Source organism: Mobula hypostoma, chromosome 9, assembly GCF_963921235.1.
Source record: "Mobula hypostoma chromosome 9, sMobHyp1.1, whole genome shotgun sequence".
Classification (NCBI taxonomy): domain Eukaryota; kingdom Metazoa; phylum Chordata; class Chondrichthyes; order Myliobatiformes; family Myliobatidae; genus Mobula; species Mobula hypostoma.
This window is the reverse complement of record NC_086105.1, coordinates 62,253,603-62,277,511: the sequence shown is the minus strand read 5'-3', so window position 1 is coordinate 62,277,511 and position 23,909 is coordinate 62,253,603. Positions and strand designations below refer to the sequence as shown.

General features: G+C 42.2%; 1 protein-coding gene across 6 annotated transcripts in view; it reads right to left on the bottom strand.

The window, feature by feature from the left end:
• Positions 1-484: 484 nt before the first annotated feature.
• Positions 485-23,909, bottom strand: part of stab2 (stabilin 2) — a 215,217-nt gene continuing 191,792 nt past the window's right edge. For all 6 annotated transcript variants that reach the window (XM_063058388.1, XM_063058389.1, XM_063058392.1 and 3 more), the window contains 6 exons: positions 22,777-22,883; positions 17,924-18,043; positions 15,305-15,571; positions 12,494-12,631; positions 10,548-10,658; positions 485-1,316 (listed from right to left, as the gene is read on the bottom strand). In XM_063058388.1, the coding sequence (XP_062914458.1) occupies positions 1,305-1,316; positions 10,548-10,658; positions 12,494-12,631; positions 15,305-15,571; positions 17,924-18,043; positions 22,777-22,883 (755 nt within the window). In that variant the 3' untranslated portion in view covers positions 485-1,304. The remainder of the gene's footprint in view (positions 1,317-10,547; positions 10,659-12,493; positions 12,632-15,304; positions 15,572-17,923; positions 18,044-22,776; positions 22,884-23,909) is intronic.

Genomic DNA, 23,909 nt, shown 5'->3' with positions numbered 1-23,909 from the left:
ACATAGAAGCAGAATTAGGCCACTCTGCCCATCGAGTCTGCTCCATCATTCCATCATGGCTAACCCCATTCTCTTGCCTTCTCCCTGTAACCTTTGACCTCCAATTTAAATATACTCAGTGACGTGGCCTGCACAGCTGTCTGTGGCAATGAATTCCACAGATTCACCGCTCCCTGGCTAAAGAAATTCCTTCTCATCTCGGTTCAATAGACATCTCTCTATTCTGAGGCTGTGCCCTCTAGTCCTAGACACACCCACTATACTGTAGGAAACATCCTCTCCACATTCACTCAATTTTGGCCTTTCAATATTCAATAGGTTTCATTGAGATCCCCTTTATTTTTTCTAAACTCTGGTGAGTACAGGTGGCTCAGAGACATCAAATATTCCTCATATGTTTATATAGAGGCCATGAAAATAGAATGAAGTCCTGCAGAATGTGTCGTACCACTCCCTGCAATCTTTAGTGTGTTTGAGGAGATCCAGAAATCCTGGTAGGATCTTTGCAACAACCAGTAATACCCAGGCAGTCCAGAACCAGCTGCCGTAATCCAGATGGCTGTTGCAACAACCAGTAATCCACAATCAATCTCCAGCTGGCTCACAATCTCTTCCTGGGATTCTGCTAGGGAGGGGTATGCTTCCAGGAATCAAAAACAGTCAGCAGTGCAAGGGCAGGATTATTTCGGGCAACATTGGTATCGGCGTGGTGTGGGCTTTGTGCACCCTGCCCAACATCTGCAGCAGAAGACCTGCCAGCCAGATGTGACCGCAGATGCACACACACATCTGTACCACTTTAGCAATTACAGTGCCCAGACAAAGGTAGTTCAAACTTGTGTTTCTGAATGAGAAACAAGTAGAAGAGCCCAATTTCTAATTCAACCAAGGCTTTTTAATTCAAATAAAAATGCAGCCCAATTTTTTTAGACATTAGTTCCTAAAATTTTCTTGCATACACCAGATTTTAAGCACTTCTTTTTCACTTTGAGGTCCCTCAGCTACATTTCATAACCTTAGTCATTGCTCTAGGCAAATGAGTTGATTTTATTTGAGAGGATACTGGAAGATACTTTAAACATAGAATTAATTTTCATCAATCCCTTCTCCTTGATCAATTAACAATGTTCTCTGTCTCCTAATCTGCCTTTGGTTCCAAAGTTCACTGGTGACAAGGCCATAAACGTTGTTGTCAAGGTAACTTATGATGGCTACCAAATGATTATTGTTCAGAGTTTTTGGTAGTGAGGCCCACGCATATCGATGTAGATGCTTCTATTGTTGAAGACTGATATCCGTTGACATCAATGTTCATCCTGTGGAAAATTAAGAGATAATTACTTGATGTGATCTGGCAATTGTGTCTACAGGTGTATATCACCAGGACTACACATCATCTCTGAAGCTGTTTTCCTGTAGCTATCCAGCTTCTCAACAAACTCTCTCAGGTGTAGTACCCTAACGGATGCTGTACAGGGACAGTTAAATGGTCTATCCTGTTCTCCTTGTTCTGTTGATAATTACCTAATCTGTTCAGATGTTCTCATTTATTTAAGTCTGATTATTGACGTTTATGCATGTGAGTGTTCTGCTAACCGTTAATTGCTCATGGCTGTTTGCACTATTGTCTTGTAAATTGTTGGTTACTGTTGTGTTGTCTGTTATAGTATTGTCCTGTGTTTTATACTCGGCATCAAACCACAATCAATTCTGGTATGTTTCACACACTGGCAATAAAGGGATTCTGATATTTTGTAGGTACCCTTTCCCACTAACCAAACCTATATGGTAAGAGGAGCCAACTTGGGAAAAGAGGAAATGCTTTTTTTCTCCGACCCCCATATTTTGTTAAACATCAGAAGCCATTCAGCCCATTGAGTCATGCAAACTCACAGATCAATCATATTTGCCCCACAGATTTTCTCTGTTACCTCTTCTACAACGCATCTACACACCAGGGGCAATTTACAATTTACAATCTACCAACCTGCATGTCTTTGGGACATGGGAGGAAAGCAAAGGACTTGAAGGAAGCACACTTGGTCAGAGGGAGAATCCTCACAGGCAGCACTAGAACCCAGTTCATTGGAACTCCTGACACATAACAGCAGTATTGGGCCATTCGGCCCATTTAGTTTGCTCCATCATTCCATCAAGTGGATAGAAACTCAACTGGCTGTGTCACTGCTCTTGAGAAGCAGAGACGACAGAACAGTTTCACTTAATGTTGGTTTGGCTGTTTCCGTGGAATACAAAGATGTGCCAGGGTTTGACGGTGAAAGCAGCTATTATATAATCGCTTGTATATTCATTCATTCGTTTAGAAACACTTGTTAGAGGTCGAAGGAACTTCAGTCAATATTTGAATCTGCCTTTCATAAGAATGCTGAGAAGCACTGTCTTTTTACACCGGCTCCTTGCGTACTGTAATGTGTTAGTGAATAATAAAACCACCTTCATCTACAGGAACGCTAGGACTGGAGTTACCTACCTATCTAGCTTAAGAAAACAGGGAAAACGATTGAGCAAGGGCAGAACAATGGACATTTAAGGAACTCTTGGCCACGCACATATAACCATATAACCATATAACAATTACAGCATGGAAACAGGCCATCTCAGTCCTTCTAGTTCGTGCCGAACTCTTACTCTCACCTAGTCCCACCAACCTGCACTCAGTCCATAACCCTCCATTCCTTTCCTGTCCATATATCTATCCAATTTGACTTTAAATGACAACATCGAACCTGCCTCAACCACTTCTGCTGGAAGCTCGTTCCACACAGCTACCACTCTCTGAGTAAAGAAGTTCCCCCTCATGTTGCCCCTAAGCTTTTGCCCTCTAACTCTCAATTCATGTCCTCTTGTTTGAATCTCCCCTACTCTCAATGGAAAAAGCCTATCCACATCAACTCTATCTATCCCCCTCATAACTTTAAATACCTCTATCAAGTCCCCCCTCAACCTTCTATGCTCCAAAGAATAAAGACCCAACTTGTTCAACCTTTCTCTGTAACTTAGGAGATGAAACCCAGGCAACATTCTATTAAATCTTCTCTGTACTCTCTCAATTTTATTGACATCTTTCCTATAATTTGGTGACCAGAACTGTACACAATACTCTAAATTTGGCCTTACCAATGCCTTATACAATTTCAACATTACATCTCAACTCCTATACTCAATACTCTGATTTATAAAGGCCAGCATACCAAAAGCTTTCTTCACCACCCTATCCACATGAGATTCCACCTTCAGGGAACTATGCACCATTATTCCTAGATCCCTCTGTTCTACTGCATTCTTCAATGCCCTACCATTTACCATGTATGTCCTAATTTGATTAGTCCTACCAAAATGTAGCACCTCACATTTATCAGCATTAAATTTCATCTGCCATCTTTCAGCCCACTCTTCTAAGTGGTCTAAATCTCTCTGCAAGCTTTGAAAACCTACTTCATTATCCACAACACCACTTATCTTAGTATCATCTGCATACTTACTAATCCAATTTACCACCCCATCATCCAGATCATTAATATATATGACAAACAACATTGGACCTAGTATAGATCCCTGAGGCACACCACTAGACACCATCCTTCAATCTGACACACAGTTATCCACCACTACTCTCTGGCGTCTCCCATCCAGCCACTGCTGAATCCATTTTACTACTTTGATATTAATACCTAATGATTGAACCTTCCTAACTAACCTTCTGTGTGGAACCTTGTCAAAGGCCTTACTGAAGTCCATATAGACAACATCCACCGCTTTACCCTCGTCAACTTTCCTAGAAACCTCATCAAAAAATTCAGTAAGATTTGTCAAACATGACCTTCCATGCACAAATCCATGTTGACTGTTCCTAACCATGATTGATAGGAAAATGGAGGGCTATGTAGGAGGGAAGGGTTAGATTGATCTTAGAGTAGGTTAAAAGGTTGGCACAACATCATGGGTGAAAAGGCCTGGAGTGTGCTGTAATGTTCTATGTACTATGTGGTGTGACGTTTCTCGCACTGGGTGGTACTTCAGTCACACTTTCAAGGACACTGGTTCATTGACTTCAGAAAGGTAGAGGACCTCTTCCTGCAGAATTAAGGTCTGGGATGTTGCAGGCTACTTGGATCAATTCCTCATCTACCAACAGACCCACTCGGGGAGAAACCTTTCACCAGTGATTTAGTTTTAGTAAACATGATGTTTGTTATTTGAAGTGGGATTAGGTCATGAGTCGAGTTAAGCAATGTGGGAACAGGCCGTCAACCCAGGTCATCCAGCTGCCTTCCCCAACTTGTCCTATTTGTATGCATTTGGCCCAGAACCATAAGAGCATAAAACAGAGGAGCAGAATTAGGCCACTCGGCCCATCGGGCCTGTTCCGCCATTTGATCGTGGCAGATCCATTTCCCTCTCAACTCCATTCTCCTGCATTCTCCCCATAATCTTTCATGCCATGAATTGTCAAAAATCTATTAAGCTCCACCTTATACACCCAATGACTTTGCCCCCACAGCCAGCTGTGGCAATGAATTTCACAGATTCACCACCCTCTGGCTACAGAAATTCCTCCTCATCTCTGTTCTAAATGGATGCCCCTCTATTCTGAGGTTGTGCCCTCCGGTCCTAGTCACCTCCACTACAGGACTATAGAAAACATCCTCTCTGCATCCACTTTTTCGAGGCCTTTCGACCTTTGACAGGTTTCAAAGAGATCCCCCCTCATTCTTCTAAATTCCAGCAAGTACAGGCCCAGAGCCATCAAACGCTCCTCATATGATAAGCATTTCATTCCTGGAATCATTTTTGTGAACCTCCTTTGACCCCTCTTCAACGTCATCATATTCTTTCACAGATAAGGGGCTAAAACTGCTCACAATACTCCAACGTGAGGCCTCATGTTTTATATAGCTTCGGAATTACATGCTTATTTTTATATTCTAGTCCTCTTGAAATGAATGTTAACATTGTATTTGCCTTCCTCACTGATGCAGACTGCAAATTAACCTTTAGGGAATCTTGCATAATTCCCTTTGCACCTTGAATTTTTGAATTTTCTCCCTGTTTAGGAAACAGTCTATGCTTTTGTTCCTTCTACCAAAGTGCATGACTATACACTTCCTGACACAATACACCATCTGCCACTTCTTTGCCTGTTCTCCTAATCTGTCTAAGTCCTTCTGCGGTCTCCCTGCTTCCTCAAAACTACCTGACCCTCCACCTACCTTTGTAACGTTCTGCCAACTTGGCCACAAAGTCATCAATTCTGTCATCCAAATCATTGACATACAACGTAACAAAAAATGGTCCCAACATCAATCCCTGTGGAATACCCCTAGTCACTGGATAGAACCTTTCCTATCCATGAACTTGTCCAAATGTCTTTCAAACATGGTAGTCTTATAATAGACAATAGGTGCAGGAGTAGGCCATTCGGCCCTTCGAGCCCGCACCGCCATTCACTGTGATCATGGCTGATCATCCACAATCAGTATCCAGTTCCTGCCTTATCCCCATAACCTTTGACTCTGCTATCTTTAAGAGCTCTGTCCATCTCTTTCTTGAAAGCATCCAGAGACTTGGCCTCCACAGCCTTCTGGGGCAGAGCATTCCATATATCCACCACTCTCTGGGTGAAAAAGTTTTTCCTCAATTCCGTTCTAAATGGCCTACCCCTAATTCTTAAACTGTGGCTTCTGGTTCTGGACTCACCCATCAGCGGGAACATGCTTTCTGCCCCCAGCATGTCCAATTCCTTAATAATCTTATATGTTTCAATAAGATCCCCTCTCAGCCTTCTAAATTCCAGAGTATACAAGCCCAGTCGCTCCAATCTTTCGACACATGACAGTCCAGCCATCTTGGGAATTAACCTTGTGAACCTACGCTGCACTCCCTCAATAGCAAGAATGTCCTTCCTCAAATTTGGAGACCAAAACTGCACACAGTACTCCAGGTGTGGTCTCACCAGGGCCCTGTACAGCTGCAGAAGGACCTCTTTGCTCTTACACTCAATTCCCCTTGTTATGAAGGCCAGCATGCCATTAGCTTTCTTCACTGCCTGCTGTACTTGCATGCTTGCTTTCAGTGACTGATGTACAAGAACACCTAGATCTCGTTGTGCTTCCCCTTTTCCTAACTTGACTCCATTTAGATAATAATCTGCCTTCCCGTTCTTACCACCAAAGTGGATAACCTCACATTTATCCACATTAAACTGCATCTGCTATGCATCTTTCCACTCACCCAGCCTGTCCAAGTCACCCTGCATTCTCATAACATCCTCCTCACATTTCACACTGCCACCCAGCTTTGTGTCATCAGCAAATTTGCTAATGTTACTTTTAATCCCCTCATCTAAATCATTAATATATATTGTAAACAGCTGCGGTCCCAGCACTGAACCCTGCGGTATCCCACTGGTCACCGTCTGCCATTCCGAAAGGGACCCATTAATCGCTACTCTTTGTTTTCTGTCAGCCAGCCAATTTTCAATCCATGTCAGTACTCTGCCCCCAATACCATGTGTCCTAATTTTGCCCACTAATCTCCTATGTGGGACTTTATCAAAGGCTTTCTGAAAGTCCAGATACACTACATCCACTGGCTCTCCCTCGTCCATTTTCATAGTTACATCCTCAAAAAAATTCCAGAAGGTTAGTCAAGCACGATTCCCCCTTCGTAAGTCCATGCTGACTCGGACCAATCCTGTTACTACTATGCAGATGTGTCGTGATTTCATCTTTTATAATTGACTCCAGCATCTTTCCCACCACCGACATCAGGCTAACTGGTCTATAATTCCCTGCTTTCTCTCTTCCTCCCTTCTTGAAGAGAGGGACAACATTAGCCACCCTCCAATCCACAGGAACTGATCCTGAATCTATAGAACATTGGAAAATGATTATCAATGCGTCCACGATTTCTAAAGCCACCTCCTTAAGTACCCTGGGATGCAGACCATCAGGTCCCGGGGACTTATCAGCCTTCAGACCCAACAGCCTATCCAACACCATTTCCTGCCTAATATAAATTTCCTTCAATTCATCCATTACCCTAGGTCCTTTGGCCACTATTACATCTGGGAGATTGTTTGTGTCTTCCCTAGAGAAGACAGATCCAAAGTACCTGTTCAACTCGTCTGCCTTTTCCTTGTTCCCCATAATGCATTCACCCGTTTCTGTCTTCAAGAGCCCAATTTTGGTCCTAACAATTTTTTTCCTTTTCACATACCTAAAGAAGCTTTTACTATCCTCCCTTATATTCTTGGCTAGTTTACCTTCGTACCTCATTTTTTCTCCACGTATTGCCTTTTTAGTTACCTTCTGTTGCTCTTTAAAAGTTTCCCAATCCTCCGGCTTCCCACTAGTCTTTGCTATGTTATACTTCTTCTCTTTTATTTTTATACTGTCCGTTACTTCCCTTGTCAGTCACGGCCTCCCCTTACTCCCCTTAGGATCTTTCTTCTTCTTTGGAATGAACTGATCCTGCACCTTCCGCATTATTCCCAGAAACACTTGCCATTGCTGTTCCACTGTCATCCCTGCAAGGGTATTGTTCCATTGAATTTTGGCCAGCTCTTCCCTCATAGCACCATAGTTCCCTTTGTTCAACTGTAATACTGACACTTCCCAGTTTCCCTTCTCCCTCTCAAATTGTAGATTAAAACTTATCATATTATGGTCACTACCTCCTAATGGCTCCTTTACCTCGAGGTCCCTGATCAAATCCGATTCATTGCACAACACTAAATCTAGAATTGCGTTCTCTCTGGTAGGCTCCAGTACAAGCTGTTCTAAGAATCCATCTTGGAGGGACTCCACAAACTCCCTTTCTTGGGGTCCAGTACCAACCTGATTCCTCCAGTCTACCTGCATGTTGAAGTCCCCCATAACAACTGTAGCATTACCTTTGCTACATGCCAATTTTAACTCTTGATTCAACTTACACCCTACATCCAGATTACTGTTTGGGGCCTGTAGATAACTCCCATTAGGGTCTTTCTACCCTTAGAATTTCTCAGTTCTATCCATACTGACTCTACGTCTCCTGATTCTATGTCCCCCCTCGCAAGGGACTGAATATCATTCCTCACCCACAGAGCCACCCCACCCCCACTGCCCATCAGTCTGTCCTTTCCATAGGACGTATATCCTTGAATATTCATTTCCTAGGCCCTGTCCACTTGAAGCCATGTCTCTGTTATTCCCACAACATCATTCTTACCAATTTCCAACTGTGCCTCAAGCTCATCCACTTTATTTCTTATACTCCGGGCATCCATATACAATACTTTCAATTCATTACTCCCCTCACCTCCCATATCAGTTCCTATTTCACTTGGCCATACTGTACGATCCCTTCTTGAGCTTTCTGCTCTGTTGATTCTGCTGTCTTTCTTAACTTTTCTTATTCTCACTTTCCTTTATCTCCATCCTTATGTTTCCAGTTCGTCCCCCCACCCCCACTACTTAGTTTAAACACACTCGTGTTGCAGAGGCAAACCTGCCTGCCAGAATGCTGGTGCCCCGCTTATTAAGGTGCAACCCGTCCCTTTTGTACAATTCATCCTTACCCCGAAACATACCCCAGTGGTCCAAGAATGTAAATCCTTGCTTCCTGCACCAGTTCCTCAGCCACACACTCAGATCCATTATCTCCCTGTTCTTGACCACTCCAGCACAGGGAACTGGAAGCAAACCGGAGATAACCGCCCTGGAAGTCCTGCTTTTCAGCCTTCTACCGAGTTCTCTGAAGTCACGCTATAGAATGTCTTTCCTCTTCTTCCCCACGTCACTTGTGCTGACATGCACCACCACTTCTGGATGTTCACCTTCACTGCAATCGGTCTGTGACATCCTGGATCCCAGCACCAGGGAGGCAACACACCATCTAGCTCTACAGCTTACTTCGCTCTGGCAGCTAATAATATATGCTCATCAACTTCATGGTGAAAAATGTTGCCTTTCAGGTCACCTTTAAATCTTTCCCTTCTCATCTTAAACCCATGCCCTCTAGTTTTTAGACTTCCCAACCTTAGGAAAAAGATTGTGACCATCCACCTTAACTACTTCCCTCATAGTTTTATATACAAGGTCACCTTCACCGTCCAATTCTTCAGGGAGAAAAAGCCCTAGCCAAAATAGTCTCTTCTTATAACTTGAGCCCTTCAGTCTTTGTAGCATCCTTATGAATATATGCAAAATGGCAGCAATCATCTCATACCACTTGCTCTGCATTTTAATGCAGCAGTGCGATTACTGGAGTTTAGTATGATGTTCTCCTAAGGGGTTGTCTATTCCTCAGGTCGCTGTAGAGACCAATCTGGGATCCACATATTCTCCTGCAGCGTGGGCACGAGTAAGTGGTGTATGTGCTTAGTGGCTGAGTCTTTTGGTTGTTCAGTCTCTCCTTTCTAGGGTTGCCAACTGTCCCGTATTAGCCGGGACATCCTGTATATTGGGCTAAATTGGTTTGTCCCATACGGGACTGCCTTGTCCCATATTTCCTCCGCTAAGGTAGAACGTTCCTATGAAACCGTTCGTAAGCCAAAATGGCGTAAAGTGAAGAAGCAATTACCATTAATTTATATGGGAAAAATTTTTGAGCGTTCCCAGACCCAAAAAATAACCTACCAAATCATACCAAATAACACACAAAACTGAAAATAACTCTAACATATAGTAAAAGCAGGAATGATATGATAAATACACAGGCTATATAAAGTAGAAGTAATATATGTAGAGTGTAGTTTCACTTAACAGAATCAGGAAGATTAAGCCAAAACTGACTTGTAGAAAAAAAATCGGCGTGTACACCCATGTGCACGTCACATATACGCACACAGGTGCCCGCGCAAGGCTTCATGGTCATGGTAGTCTTCCTCGGGGTGAACACAAGTGTCCCGTATTTGACTGCTACTTTTGTCCCTTATTTGGGAGTGAGAAAGTTGGCAACCCTACTCCTTTCGCAGCAACCGCTAATGTGCACATCATATGCTAAATAACGGTACTTCATTGCCTTGTAAAATGGTAATGGTGCTTCATTACCATGGCAAAAAGACTCCGAAATGCAATCTTGAGGAAGACATGGATTATCCCTGAGTCCTGGCCAATCTGAATTAACTTTGTTAATATACTTCTCATGTCTTTATTATATAGCTGCATATGAGAGTTTGTTTGGTTCAAAATAGCTGCTGTAATTTCAACATTCCTGTAGTTACTACACTTCAAAAGTACTTTATTAGGAACTTTTGAGATTATATTAAAACAGAAAATGCTGGAAATACTCAGCAGGTCAGACAGCATCTGTGGAAAGTAGAAAAGAGTTAATGTTTTAAGTTAAAGACCTTCCATCAACATTTTCTGTTTTAATTTCAAAATTTGAAGCATATGGAATTCTTCTATTGTGAACGAGGATTATATAAATCTGTTCAAATAATCCTATTGACAACCCTTTTAGATGTGTTAGTACTCCTTCAAAGTGGTAACAATGAAGACACACATTTAACTCCTCACCAATCACCTCCTGGTGTAACTTACAGAGAAGGGATCTTCACCATCATCTGCAGATGTGAACTGGCTGTACATTGGGTTATTGAACCTGGAAGGAGTCTCGTCATCAAATGCTGATACACCTTCTTCATCTTCAGACTGTGGAAGTAAAATGACACCAAGTTGTATCAGGAGATACTAGGGAAGATAGTGAAAAGCCAAGTCAAAGGCATGGTGACTTAGTGGTTAGAATAACGTTCCTACAACACCACTTTTAAAGTTTTCCCCATGACCGTGTGGGTTTCCTGTGGGTACTTGGGTTTCCACTCATATTCCAAAAACCTACGTTAGCTGGTCACATGAACCTAATTTGGTGGCATGAGCTTGTTGGGCCAGTAGAGCCTGTTACTGTGCTGTATCTTTAAATTAATGAATAAATCAAAGATGTAGGCTGGAAGAAGTGCCTTAAAGAAGGACAGAGGTCTGGAGAGGTGTGGGCCGTGATTGATCGCATTGGTAGAATGATTAAGTAGTAAGTATAGTTGGAGGCCAGAATTGGAAGTGGACAGAAATCCTGGAGATTTGTACGGCCAAATGATTAGTTTGGATGAATCTGGAAGAGAGGGTTTTGTGAATCCCATAATCTCTAATCATTGACTGAATGGGAATCTTTGCACATACCGAAACATTTGTTAGGTTTAGAAATGGGATCAGATTCATGCAACGTGTAATTGTTTTTAAAATTCAAGATTGTTTAATGTCATTTCCAGTTCATAAATACAAAGGAGAATGGAACAATTGAATCTGATGCAGCACAAAAAAACCCACAATAAGATAAAGAACACAATTTTTTTTAAAAACACTATAAATGCGTAAGATAGCTTATATACATACATTGATTGTATGTGCATAAAGTGACGCTTGGCACTGGAGTGTACGTATGTAAGGTGACTGACAGGAAATGATAAAGTTGTAGTACGGGGGGGGTGGGTTTGTGGAGGGGAGGGTTAATGAATGGAGGTGTTGATCATCCTTACTGCTTAGGGAAAATAACTGTTTTTGAGTCTGGTGGTCCTGGTGTGGATGCTACATAGCTTCCTCTCTGATTGGAGTGGGACAAACAGTCCATGAGCAGGGTGGGTGGGATCCTTCATGAAGTAATCTTTCTGTATATATGCATCTCCTTGAGGGCAGGTAGGTATGTGCTGGTGATGCGGTGAACAAGTTTGACTACCTGCTGTAGAGCCTTCCAGTCTGCAGCAGTGCAGTTTCCATACTATGCAGTGATGTAGAAAGAGGATTATTTGCATCCAGTATAAACTACTATTGAAACAAAAGGACCACAGCTCAGAGACTGTGCTGGAAGTGTGGTTGTGATGGTATTGGGTTCGCTGTCCATGAAGATATAAACTCAAATGAAGATCTTTAATGTATTTAATGTATCTACCTCTACCACCACTGCTAGCAGTGTGTTTCACACACCCACAGATCTCTGCTTGGTCTTCTGCTGCTGTAGCCCGTTTAATTCAAGGTTTGATGTGTTGTGCATTCAGAGATGCTCTTCTGTGCAACACTTGTAAAGTGTGGTTATTTGAGTTACTGTCACCTTCCTGTCAGTTTGACTCAGACTGCTCGTTCTCCTCTGACGTCTTTCATTAACAAGGCGATTTTGCCTGCAGAACTGCTGATCACTGGGTGCCTTTTGTTTTTCTTGCCATTCTTTGTAAACTCTATAGTCTGTTGTGTGGAAAAATGCCAGGAGTTCAGCAGTTTCTGAGATACTCAAACCAACCCGTCTAGCACCAACAATCCTTCCATGGTCACAATCACTTAGATCACATTTTGTTCCCATTCTGATGTTTGGTCTGAACTTCTTGACCATTTTTGTGTACTTTTAAGCATGGCGTTGCTGCCTCATGATTGCTTGATTAGATATTTGCATTAACGAGCAGGTGTACAGGTGTACCAAATAAAGTGGCATCAGAGTGTATTACCTTGAAGTACTGGAAGCTGAAAGGTCCTTGTCTGTGATTGTAGTAACAATATGCAGCAACTGTCGAACTAATTATTACCAGCAGACAGGAAAAGAATACTCCTAAGCCAACTCCAACGTGCACAGCAGTAGGTTTAACCTAGTTACAGACAATAGGTTATTACATTTCCAGTAGTGGTTCAGCAACAGTCTTGTGTGTTAAGCTACCATTGTTAATATTGTAAAAGTGATCTACGGTGTCTTTCAGTAATAGTAGTTGGTTTATTATTGTGACGTGTTGAGATACAGTGGAAAAACTTTGATTTCCATGGTATTCTTACAGATCATCCAAAACATTAGGGCATAGAATGTGGAATGTATAACATTACAGTACAGGAACTTTGGCCCATGATGTTGTGCCAACTCTATCCTACTCTATCTATCATTCTCTCCTACGTAACCCTCCAGTTTTCAATCATCAATGTGCTTATCTAAAAAATTCTTAAGTGCCCCTAATGTCTCTGTCCCCACCAGCACCTCTGGCAGGGCGTTCCACGCACCCACCAGATTCTGTGCAAATTACCTCTCACATCCCTCTTATGCTTTCCTCCGAACACCTCAGAATGATGCCCCCTTGTATTAACCATTTCTGCCCTGGTGAAAAGTCACTGGCTGTCCATTTGATCTATGCCTTATATCATTTTATGCACCTCTATCATCAACTCTCCTCCTTTGCTCCAAAGAACGCACCAGAGGGGATAACTTCACTCAGCTTCACTCACTCCAGGACTGAACTATTCCTCCAAACAACTCACTTTCAAGGACTCTTCATCTCATCTTCCTGATATTTACTGCTTACTTATTTATTATTATTATTTTGTTTGCTTATTTTTCTTTTTGTATTTGCACATTAGTTGTTCGTCCGTCCTGTTTTTCATTGATTCCATTGTGTTCCTTTGTATTTACCGTGAATGCCCTACAAGCAAATAAATCTCAAGATAGTATATAGTGATCTATTTGTAATTTAATAATAAATTTATGTTGAACTTTGAACTTTTGAACTTTGAAAAGCCATATCTCACTCAACCTATCATCATAAGACATGCTGTCTAGTCCGGGCAGCATCTTGGTAAGTCTCCTCTGCACCCTCTCTAAAGTTTTCACATCCTTCCTAGAATGAGGTGACCTGACCTGAACACAAGTGTGGTCTATCATCAGTACACTGAGGCAGTGCAAGGGAAAAGCAATAACAGAATGCAGAATATAACGTTACAGTTACAGAGAAAAATGCAGATAAGGAGGCAGTAAGTCCAAAGGTTATGATGAAGTAGACTGAGAAATTAAGAGTTCATCTCTATCATAAAAGAAGTCCATTCAAGATTCTTGATTCTTGTAATAGCAGGATAGAAACTGTCCTTGAGCCTGGTGGTGCCTGTTTTCTAAGTTTTACATCTTCTGCCCGAAGGAAATGGGGGAAAACCAGAGAGTGACCTGGTGTGGGAATCCTTCATTATGTTAGCTGCTTTCCAGAAACAGCAGGAAGTGTAGATGGAGTCCACGGAGGGGAAGATGGATGTGTAATGGACTGACAGGAGCAATTATGGAAGTTTAATCCAAATATAAGGACTGGTGACTGAGTACTTGGTCAAAGAGATGAGTATTTAAGGAGAAACCTACATGGAGAAAGTGAGTAAGAGAGACTTAGAGAGGTTTTTATGGATAAGTTGCTTACTGCTATCAAGAGTGGAGTAAGGGTGGTACATTCAGCCTTCTGGAAGTGGTGCCACACGCAGATTCAGACACAGTTTGATTTCCACAATAGCACTGAAAGCCTTCAAGGGGATTGGGATCTGGGAAATGTGGGGTCTGAATAGAGCGGTGGGGAGGTTTTTATACAGTCAAAATGAATGCTTTGAGCAAATATCTCGTCACTTTTTGACCTTCCCATAGTCGGATCAGAAATTAGTGCTGGAGCTGAACGTCTGTGGAGGAGAAGGAATGGTGGATGATCTGATGAGGCAGGTCTGTTAGAGGGAGGCTGGACAGAACATAAATACCGGAGGAAGAAGGATTGAAAATGTTGGAGTCTGGAACAAGAAACAAAAGAGAGATGAGGAAGAATTTCTTTAGCACAGACAGCTGCAGAGGAAAAGTCATTGGGAATACAGTAGATTCTGGTTAATTGGGAAAAATCGGGCCTATTACATTGACCCATTTAAGTTGCTGTCACAATTAGCTGAAGTTTTATGGAAATAGTTTAAAAGGTGTAAAAAAGATGAACTACTGTTTAACTGAGTAGCAAATTATGTATTTAAATGAAATACAGAACAAATTAAAATGGTATCAATACCAGAACTATAAAACTGTGTATTAGTTCCTAATAGTTATCGACAGAGGAACCCCAAGAACCAAATTGTTCTACTGTGTTCTTTTGATTGACAGTAAATGACAAAATCAGTATAGACACTCAATGGAGTTAATGACTGCCTTCTTACAATGGTATCAAAGGTTGCATCCTCCAAATTTTCATTGTCATTGTAACATTCAAGATGATTATTGATACCTTCAAATTCTTTGTAGCCCCTAACTTGTTGAAGTAGTGAAATCATTTGATTTTTACTCCTGGCCATTTCTGGCATCTCCAAGCCTAAATACTTGAAACTGCAGTGAGCAAAACAATTCTGAATTGTCTTGCTGCTTATTTCTCACCAACTATCAGTAACAAAAATCATTGGTTTTTGAATACAAACACATGCAACTAATGCTATTTAAAAGCTGCTCCTGTGCCTAATGGTTTTATGGTGTTTATTTTATGTCTTGTATAATTACTTACAGGTTCAGGAGGTGCCTGTAAAGGCTTGTTGATAGCATGCATGACACCATTTAAGGCAACTATGTCCCAGGCAACAATTGGTCTGTCGTTGACTTGCTTTCTGCCTTGCTGAGTGAACTCAGGGATCGGAGGGAGACTACTTTCTGTGTCTGTTATGAGCAGAGACTGACCGATCTTACTCAGGAGGACGGTTCCATTTTGCATTTTGTGGTATACGTAGCTGCTGTGAGCAGTGAAGTGATACTCAATGTCCCGACCGGACAGGGTCTGCGAGTAAAAACATTCATTGTTAGTGCTTAGTCAATGTATCCCATCTGTCAACCAGCCGGATATCCTGATATGAGATGCCACAGCCCTGTTGATTATTTTACTGGGAGGGTGTTGTCAGGTGGTCACAAGTAGTTGGGATATATAGTAATTCTATTGCAAGAACCTTGAAACCAATAAATTGGTAAATTTGGAAAATTGGTTTATAAATTATTATTGTCACATAAATACCAGCATGTAATACTGTCCCCAAGTTCTCGATGTCTTTCGGGGTCATTTACTGTACTTGGTACTCCTGGTGTGGCCTCCTGTATTTCGGTGAGACCCAATGTAGATCGGGAGACTGCCTCACCAGGCACCTTCGATCCATGCGCAACAAAAAGCGGGATTTCCTGGTGGTGTCCACCTATTTCAATTCTACTTCCCATTCCCATTCCAACATGCCGGACCATACTGCTGCAATGAGGCCACACTCAGGATGGAGGAGCAATACCTTATATTCTGTCTGTGTAACCTCCAACCTGATGGCATGAACACCAATTTCTCGAACTTCCAGTAATTGCACACCCCCCCCCCCACCATTCCTCAATCCTGTTTCCCTCTTTCACCTCATCACCTTACCTGTCCATCGCCTCCCTATGGTGCTCCTCCCCCTTCCCTTTCTTCCTTGGTCTTGTCCTCTCCTATCAGATTCCCCCTTCTCCAGCCCTTTACTTCTTTCACCAATCAACTTCTCGGCTTTATACCTCACGCCTCCCCCTCTCCCGGTTTTACTTATCACCTACCACCTTGTACTTCTTCCTCCCCTCCCCCCACCTTCTTACACTGACTTCTCTCCTCTTCTTCCCTTCCTTTCCAGTCCTGTTGAAGGGGCTTGGCCCAAAACTCTTTCCCCTAGATGCTACATGAATGTTGGTGCATGGCCAAGTGGTTAAGGCATTCGTCTAGTGATTTGAAAGTCGCTAGTTCGAGCCTTGGCTGAGGCAGCGTGTGTGTCCTTGAGCAAGGCACTTAACCACACATTGCTCTGCGACGACACCGCTGCCAAGTTGTATGGGTCCTAATGCCCTTCCCTTGGACAACATCGGTGCCATGGAGAGGGGGGACTTGCAGCATGGGCAACTGCTGGTCTTCTGTACAACCTTGCCCAGGCCTGCGCCCTGGAAACTTTTCAAGGTGCAAATCCATGGTCTCACGAGACTAATGGATGCCTATAGAAAGATGCTACATGGCCTGCTGAGTTCCTCCAGCATTTTGTGTGTGTTGCTTCCAAAAGTTAGATTACTTGTGGACGTGGATAGGATGATGACGGAGAATCTAGAATTAGTGATCACTGTTCAAAACAGTGAGGATTGTGATGAGAGAATTTTCTTCCCTCTTAGCAGAGTCTCTGAAACGTTCTTCCTCTAAGGACAGAAGCAGGATTACATACAGGGCCTCCCTAGGTTCCAACTGCCCGATTTATGTACAGCCATTACATACGACAAGAGTTCCAGAGACGGGCAGAATGGACTTGCCAGCTGCTGCAGGGCTACAGACATCGAGTGGGAAGTCAGCCGGTGATTGCATTTCTGCCGTGTGGACTGTACATTCTTAGTAAGAAGGGTTCGACAGAAAGTAAGGAATGGTTGAAGTTACAATTAGATCATAGACCATAAGACATAGGATCAGAATTAGGCCTTTCAGCCCATCAAGTCTACTCCACCATTCCATCATGGCAGATTTATTTTCCCTCAACCCCATTCTCCTGTCTTCTCCCCATAACCTTTGACACCCTTATTAAGTATGAACCTGTCACCCTCTGCTTAAATATACCCAATGACTTGGCCTCTACAACTGTCTATGGCAATGGATTCCACGGAGTCATCAATATCTGCCTAAAGAAAGTCTTCCTCCTCTTTGTTTTCAAGAGTCCTTCTATTCTTAGGCTGTGCGCTCTGGTCCTAGACTACCCCACTGTAGGAAATATCCTCTCCACATCAACTCTATTGAGGCCTTTCACTATTCAAAAGGTTTCAATGAGATCCCCTTTCATTCTTCCAAACTCCAGAACCACAGGCCCAGAGCCATCAAATATTCCTCAGCTATAAACCCTTTCATTCCTGGAATCATTCTCATGAACCTCCTCTGAACCCTCTCCAATGCCAGCACATCCTTTCTTAGATAAATGGCCCAAAATTGCTCAGATTACTGTGATTCACATAATTTTATTAAATTGCTAAACAGCTTCAGGAGGCTGAATGTTCTATCCCCATTACTAATATTTTTCGTAAGTAGGATTGTGTCCCTTGGTTCTTAGTTAGCCCCTCTCAGTTCATTTTAATTTGTTCTGAAAGCACTTTGAATTCCTACCGTATTTCTATAGAATCCAGAGTTGACCGGAACAAACAGGGTGCCTTTGACAGATCGATCAGTGAGAACTTCCACAAACTGTCTACCATTCAACGTGGTGTTTGCGTAATTGAGAATTTGCTGGAAACAGAGAGAGAAAAAAATCAATATTTCAGCCACACTTCCAAATCTTATCAGATTTTCTATCAATAATTTATCATTTCTGTTCATGTTTTTCTTGTGAATGCTGCTTATCTGATTCCATATAACTGTGATGCTGCTGCAAGTAAGTTTTTCACAGCACCGTGCATACATATTACAGTGGACTCTGGTTAATTGTGTCGTCGGTTAATCAGGGCAGCCACTTATTTGACACAACTCTTAAAGAACTAAAACTAGTCGAGAAAATGGTCAGGACTCCTGGCAGTGTGGAGGATCTGAGAGATCTTGGAGTCCGTGTCCATAGGACACTCAAAGCTGCTGTGCAGGCTGACAGTGCTGTTAAGAAGGCATATGGAGTGTTGGCATTCATCATTGTGGGTTTGAGTTCAAGAGCCATGAGGTAATGTTACAGTTCTATAAGACCTTGGTCAGACCCCACTATGTTCAGTTTTGGTCACCTCACTACAGGAAGGATGTGGATACTATAGAGAGAGCGCAGAGGAGATTTACAAGGATGTTGCCTGGATTGGAGGATGTACCTAATGAGAACAGGTCAAATGAACTTGGCCTTTTCTGCTTGGAGTGACGGAGGATGAGAGGTGACCTGACAGAGGTATATAAGATGATGAGGGGGATTGATCGTGTGGATAGCCAGGAGCTTTTTCCCAGGGCTGAAATGGCTAACACGAGGGGGCATAGTTTTAAGGTGCTTGGAAATAGGTACTAAGGGGATGTCAGGGGTAAGTTTTCACACAGAGAGTGGTGGGTGTGTGGAATGCACTGCCGACGACTGTGGTGGAAATGGATACAATAGGGTCTTTTAAGAGACTCTTAGATAGGTACATGGAGCTTAGAAAAACATGTGCTAGGGAAATTCTAGGCAGTTTCTAGAGTAGGTTACATGGTCAGCACAACATTGTGGGCTGAAGGGCCTGTAATGTGGTTTAGATTTCTATGTTCTATGTTCTATGATTCCCTTCTTTTACTTGGGACATCATGCTGCTTAATTGGGACAGGAGACTGTTGCAGAAAATCTTCTAATTAGCAACAGTCATGAGCACTCGTGTGGCCATTAGACACCACACTGTGCTGAATATGGACAACTTTTAAATAGCAAACACGAGGAATTCTGCAGATGCTGGAAATTCAAGCAACACACATCAAAGTTGCTGGTGAATGCAGCAGGCCAGGCAGCATCTCTAGGAAGAGGTACAGTCGACGTTTCAGGCCGAGACCCTTTGTCAGGACTCGGTCTCGGCCTGAAAAGTTGACTGTACCTCTTCCTAGAGATGCTGCCTGGCTTGCTCCGTTCACCAGCAACTTTGATGTGTGTAGCTTTTAAATAGCGCTAGTTTCATGTGTTTGTAGTCAAAAACAATGACTTTTGTTACAGATAGTTGGTGAGAAATAAGAAGTACGACAATTTAGAATTGTTTTGCTCACTGTGGTTTCAAGCATTGAGGCCTACAAATGTCAGGAGTGAAAATGAAATGATTTACTACTTCACCAAGTTAGAAACTACAAAGAATTTGAAGATATCATCAATCATCTTGAATGTTACAATAAAAATGAAGATTTAGAGGATACAGTCATCAAAAGCATTGTATGAAGGTAGTGCATTATCTGCACTAGGTGACTGCACTGATTTTGGAAATAATACACAGTTTTATAGTACTGTAGTAGTATTCCAATTTGTTCTGGGTTTCATTTAAATATATAATTTGTAACTCTGTTAAATGGTCTTTTGTCTTTTTCATACCTTTTTTAACTATTTCCGTGAAACTTCAACTAATTAGGACAGCGGCTTACTTAGGCCAAAATGTACTGGTCCCAAAGTGTCTCAGTGAAGTGGAATCCACTTTGATCAAAGTAAAACTGGATCTTGACTTTTATCAACTCCTCTGAATGTCAATACACCATTACCAAGTATTCACTAATACCCTACAGTTCCAACAGTCGTTTTAAGGACACTGCTTCACTGATTCAAGGACATCAAAAACACAAATTTAATTAAATATTTAAATATTTTGGATTAATAAATGGGATAAATTGTAGAACATATGTACTTCAAGAAATTTTACCTATTTACTGTACATTTGGTATTGGTGAGATATTCTATTTTGTCACACCTAGTTTGGGGTATGCATTGAATGACTCATGAAATAAGGTATCAATGTTCCCTATTCCTACAGGGTTGGGTGTCAAATACATCCATGCAAACAATAAACTTCCCATCATTTGTCAGTGATAATAAAACTGATTCTTGATTCTGATTCCCTTTAGTTGTACATTCTTTTCCACTGTAAAGGACTTATCCTATTCCCCTTGGAAAGATCAACTTGTTTTATACATGGGTGTTGTTAAGTACTCAGTGCATGAAATTAGCTCAAACACAAGGAAATCTGCAGATGCTGTAAATTCAAGCAACACACATCAAAGTTGCTGGTGAACGCAGCAGGCCAGGCAGCATCTCTAGGAAGAGGTACTGTCAACCCTTCTCTGTATCTCTGCACTCACCAAGCAATGTTGTGTTCTTAACGATGCCCCACTGTGAGTAACTGTGAGTCACTGCCTCCATCAAGGAGCCAATGACAGCTGATGTGGCTCTGATATATCTGGCCATGATGTCTGTGAACTAGCGCTCACAGTACACCCAGTGAGGTCCGACCAACGCCTTATAAAGCCTCAGCATTACATTCTTGCTTTTATATTCTAATTCTCTCAAAATGAATGCTAGAGATTGCATTTGCTGTCCTGGAGGAGGGAAGAGCGGAAATAGAGTCGGGGCTGGGAGATGGGGGCTGCAAAGGGCTGCAGATGGTGCAGATTGATAGGGAGATGGGGAGATGGGGAGAGGAGCCAGTGGGGGGAGTAAGGGGTTGACAGGCAGATTGAATGGATGGAGGAGGGGACAGAAACTAGGTGTGAGGAAATGAGTGGATCAGGAAGAAAGAGCAAAGGGAAGAAGTTTAACTGAAGTTGGAGAATTCAGTGTTCATGCTGTCAGATTGTAGACTACAAGACATAAAATAACTTGTGGATGTATAAAGATTGCTTTATCATGTTTCAACAATCCAAAATTATGTGATTTATATAGATCTATAACACAATTTTGTTTTATATATATATGTATATGTAACACGCTGTAAAGTTCCACTGCTAATGTAATGGCTTTTCTGTAATGTTCCACTGCTAAGGTAATGGTTTCTCTGTAGCAGCAATGCTTGGGTTAGGACTAGAGATAACGGGGTATGTTAGCCAATGAGTGGGACATTGTTCTTTCTTGTGTGTCTGGGAGCCAGGAATTCACAGTCTTTTTGCCAGGGAGAGATGAGGAGAATAGACGCAAATGGACAGAGTTGGTAGACCGCTGGACAGAGTGGACTTGGAGCGAGGGTCCGAAGGTCAGCGACAGTTGCAGGAGGTCGATGGTGGATGAACGGCCTATTAGTGAGCTTCAATGTTTGAGTTTCATAAGAATGGGCCCTTTTTGTTTTTTTGTTTCTTTACTAACTATGTAGTCAAATTAAGAATTATAAAGCTCAATCATTTAATCGCATATTGTGTACTGTTTGATATTTCGTGGTACTGATTTGTAACAGGGGACATATGGAGCAGCATTCAGCCAAATGAGATTTCTTAAGTTTGGCCGGGCCTGGGGCGGGGCTATCATTCCCAATATTAAGCCACTAGCCAAAGCGTGAGTTACATATATATAAAAATTCAGTAGGACAGTGTAATCACTCAAGTCAAGGATGATGTTCTCCTAAGGGGTGTCTATGGTGGATCTTTAGATGCCTGTAGAGGTGTAGAGGCCGATCCAGGATATATTAAAAGGAGACTGCCTGTATGTGACTTTGTTTAACACATGAGCAGCCACCACATGGTCCTTGACAGATCAGGGTCAGGGTCCAGTAGCATAAAATGCAAGATGACTGGTGACCCTTCACTGCTGCAGCCTTCTTCCATCTTCACTGTTGTTGTGATGTGTCATCATCTTCTGCCAACTCCACCGTCGAGTTCTTGGTTGGATCGCTTTCTGGCTGGAACCTCCCCCTTCACCTTATGCCATGGGTGACCCTACCAGGCTCTAAGCACCAGATGGCTAAACTCGGGATGGCATATTCTCTGAGGATTGTCACTTTGTTGTAGTGGAGAGATGTGTGAATTCCCTTAATTTTTTTAAATATAACTTTTGGTGAATTGGGTGTAGGATTTCTCTATATGAAGAGAATTCTAGGATTCAGAGTTAAGTTTTGGCGTCATCTGTAAGAAGTTTGTATGTTCTCCTCATGAAGTGTGTGGGTTTCCTCCAGGTGCTCTGGTTTCCTCCCACAGTCCAAAGACATACTGGTTAGTAGGTCGTTGAGTGTATTTAAGGCAGAGCTTGACAGGTTCTTGATCGGACATGGTATTAATGGTTATGGGGAGAAGGCTGTGGAGTGGGGCTGAGGAGGGGAGGAAAGGATCAGTCATGATTGAATGGCGGAGCAGACTCAATGGGCCAGATGGCCTAATTCTGCCTATGTCTTATGGTCTTATGGTCATTGTAAATTGTCCTGTAATTAGGCTAAGGTTAGGTTGGTGGGTTGCTGGGCGACGCGGCTCATTGGTCTGGAAGGGTCTGTTCCGTGCTGTATCTCTAAATAAATAAACAAACAAAAAATAACCGGCCTGTTGTGACATGCAATGACTAGAATGTATCTACTCACTGTCAGGAAGGAGGAGAACTTGTCAACGCTGGTTAGAACTTGTAACATGTTTCCGTTACACGAATATCCATCGCCCACGTAATCCTCCTTACAGGTACACTCAACATCTGTACAGAAACACGAGCAACACTTGAATGAGTAACTATTGACCATTACGTAGAACATAGATGAGCTCAGCAACCGGACAGGCCAAACAGGATTCTACTTTTATACAAAATGTCTCTTTCCTGTCTGTCATCATTATCCGTTCATTCCCTTTATATTCACGTGTCTATCCAAAAGCTTCTTAGTCTCCAGCAAACTGCCTGCTTCCACCACACCCTCTGGTAATCCGTACCAGACATCTACCACTGTCTGTGTTGAAAACAGGGGCTTTTATAGAAAGATTAATGATTAGGTTTATTTGTCACATGTACAAAGTGTATATTGACACATAAAGTGAAACGCGTTGTGTAATTATCTAATTAATTGTTTATTTAATCAGATTTTTAAACATTTTAAATGTTTTTTACTATTGTTTAACTTTTTAAATATTTTTAAAATGAGCTTTATTTGTCACATGTACATCATCACATTAGAGTGAAATGTATCGCTTGTGTCAACGACCAACACAATCTGAGGATGTACTGGGGGCAGCCCACAAGTGTCATCATGCTTCCAGTGTGCCCGCAACTTACTAACCCTAACCCATACATCTAAGGTAATGCTTTATAAGGCACTGGTGAGGCCTTACTTGGGGCCCAAAACTGCTCACAATACTCTGTGTTTAAGATTTAAGAAAGGATGTGCTGATATTGGAGAGGAGGTTCACTGGAATGATTCTGGGAATGAAAGGGTTATCTTATGACGAGCAATTAATATTCTGGGCTGGAATTTAGAAGGGGTATCTCAATGAAACCTATCAAATGTTGAAAGGCCTACATAGAGTGGATTTGAGAGGATATTCCTATAGTGCAGGAGTCTAGGATCAGAGGGCACAGCCTCAGAATAGAGAGATGTCCATTTAGAATGGAGATGAGGAAGAATTTCTTTAGCCAGTGAGTGGTGATTCTGTGGAATTTGTTGCCACAGGGGGCTGGGGAGGCCAAGTCATTGAGTATAATTAAGGCCAAGGTTGATAGGTTCTTGATTAG